This window comes from Geospiza fortis, unplaced genomic scaffold (genome assembly GCF_000277835.1).
Source record: "Geospiza fortis unplaced genomic scaffold, GeoFor_1.0 scaffold13, whole genome shotgun sequence".
NCBI lineage: Eukaryota > Metazoa > Chordata > Aves > Passeriformes > Thraupidae > Geospiza > Geospiza fortis.
Window position 1 is genome coordinate 873638 of NW_005054384.1, and position 2101 is coordinate 875738.

Genomic DNA, 2101 nt, shown 5'->3' on the forward strand with positions numbered 1-2101 from the left:
TAGGAGGACTGTCTGCAATACTTCTTCCATCCAGAGGAGCTGACTGGACAAAACATGTGTTTCTGTCAACAGTGTGGGAGGAAAACAACTTTTCTGCAGGTAATTGGAGAATTATTCCCCCATGTCTCATCCCAGAACTCCCTTGCAGACTGGGGAGGGTGGGGAGAGGACTCAACCATAGCAAGTTTAAGAGGAGATCAACAGCTCAGATTTGCCAGCACAGTGAGATATAAACCACAGACACCTTTCCTCCCGTTAGGACAGAGGTCCTGCGGTCTGGTGTCTCAAGGAGGTTGATTTGCCTCTAGTGCTACCAGCATGGGGCTAGGAAAGCACGTGAGAAACCCAAGGCTGGGTGCTGATGACACTAAAGCTGAGAAACTTGGCTATCACAGCTCTGTTTTGTGTGCAGATGGGCTACCAAGGTTTGGCATCTGCTGTCCCTTGGAACTGGCAAATATTTACCGGGGCACTGGCTGTTCTCCATTCTGCACACACTGGGTGGCAGTGGCTGTTTGCACCCCACCTCCCCAGCGTTTGGCCCCAGTTTTCAGCTGCATTATTGATTCTTTCCAGAGCATGAAGCTCGTCCATCTGCCACAGACCCTGACCTTGCACCTGAAGCGCTTCTGCTTTGAGAGATCCTCTCGCACACACAAGCTGAGCCACTCCCTGCCATTCCCACAAGAACTTGATCTCAGGCAAGTCTTGACAGAAAGTCAGTGCCAAGCAGATGACAGTGAAAAGGTGAGATACTCCTGTTCCAAAAAGGCAGATTTTCTTCTCCTCTCTGCTCCTTTCTCATAAAAATTTGAGATCACACCAATACTTGTCTCAGTTCAAAGCACCTGTGTTAAAAATTTTTGTCTCAAAGTTTGCCTGGGGCTGGTGTTGTCTCACATCCCATAGTTTTAACTGATTCAGCCATTATTCAACATTCTGTGCTCAGACTAAATCACCAAAGGCCCCATAACTGGAGCTTCCTGCCTTAAGGACAAAAGCCAGGTTTTGCAGATCTCACCTGTCCAAGACAGGGGAACTCTGCTTTTGGTATTTCCCATGCAGTATTGTTGATATTTTTGGCCACAGAATTTGGTACTGTTGGCCACAACAGCTTCGCTAGGTAGCTGAGATGGATCTGCCCCACTGTGGGTCTGTTTCTCTTCCTGGGAAATAACAGGGGAAGTGTGGCAACACCAGAAGTCACTGCTGCAGGGTTGGCTGTGGTGAACCTCTTTGACAAAATGCACGTCCTTGCTGCCCTGGCTGCTGCTTCTCTACAGTCCATGTAAGATGGGAATTGCTGCACTGGAAGTGTCTCTTTGTGTCTCTCTCTTGGCAGGCTACCTGGCAGTATGAGCTCTTTGCTGTGGTTGCTCATTCAGGATCAGCCAGCTGTGGCCATTACTGTGCCTACATCCGGAGCCTCACAGACTGCAAATGGTATTGCTTCAACGATTCTGAGGTTTGCCAGGTGAGCAGATCCAGCCACGTTCCCTTGGTGCCTTCCTGGACACCCCTCCAGCTCTCATCCATTCTGACTGATGCTGACTGAGAGAACCAGGAAAGGAAACTGAGGCTGCAGAGCTTTGTCCTCCTCTGCTACAGGATGCTCTGGGCTGAGGGCAGAGTGAGTCCTGCATCAAACAAGGCCTCAGGTTCTGTTTTGTGTGGGATTCACATTCTCTGAGCCTGAGAGAAGCAGAGAAAAGAATGATCAAAGCAATTCTCATCTCATTTGCTGCTCCTGTGTTGTGCCAAAGAAGAATGCAATGTGGAGACTGTTTACCCACAGTGCCGGGGTTTTGTTTCCTTGGCCTGTCAGGGCCAAGTGCGTGTCCAGACTGTTGGGTCAGGAGACAGTCACAAGATTTTGGGCAGTGGAGTTGAGTTGGGTGCTTGTGCAGTTTCAGTTTAGATGAGGTGTAATATAGTGTAATATAGTATAGAATAACATAACATCATATCATATAATATAACATATCATAACATCATATCATATAACATAATGTAACATCATGTCATATAACAATATCATATCATATAAAATATGATATAGTATCATATATAAAATATATAATATATAATACAATATATAATA

At 46.6% G+C, this 2101-nt stretch overlaps 1 protein-coding gene across 1 annotated transcript in view; it reads left to right on the plus strand.

Moving 5' to 3' along the window:
* Positions 1-2101, plus strand: part of USP18 (ubiquitin specific peptidase 18) — an 11965-nt gene that overhangs the window by 8372 nt on the left and 1492 nt on the right. The window contains exons 7-9 of the mRNA XM_005425318.3: positions 4-99; positions 577-747; positions 1343-1474. Coding sequence (XP_005425375.1) covers positions 4-99; positions 577-747; positions 1343-1474 — 399 coding nt within the window. The remainder of the gene's footprint in view (positions 1-3; positions 100-576; positions 748-1342; positions 1475-2101) is intronic.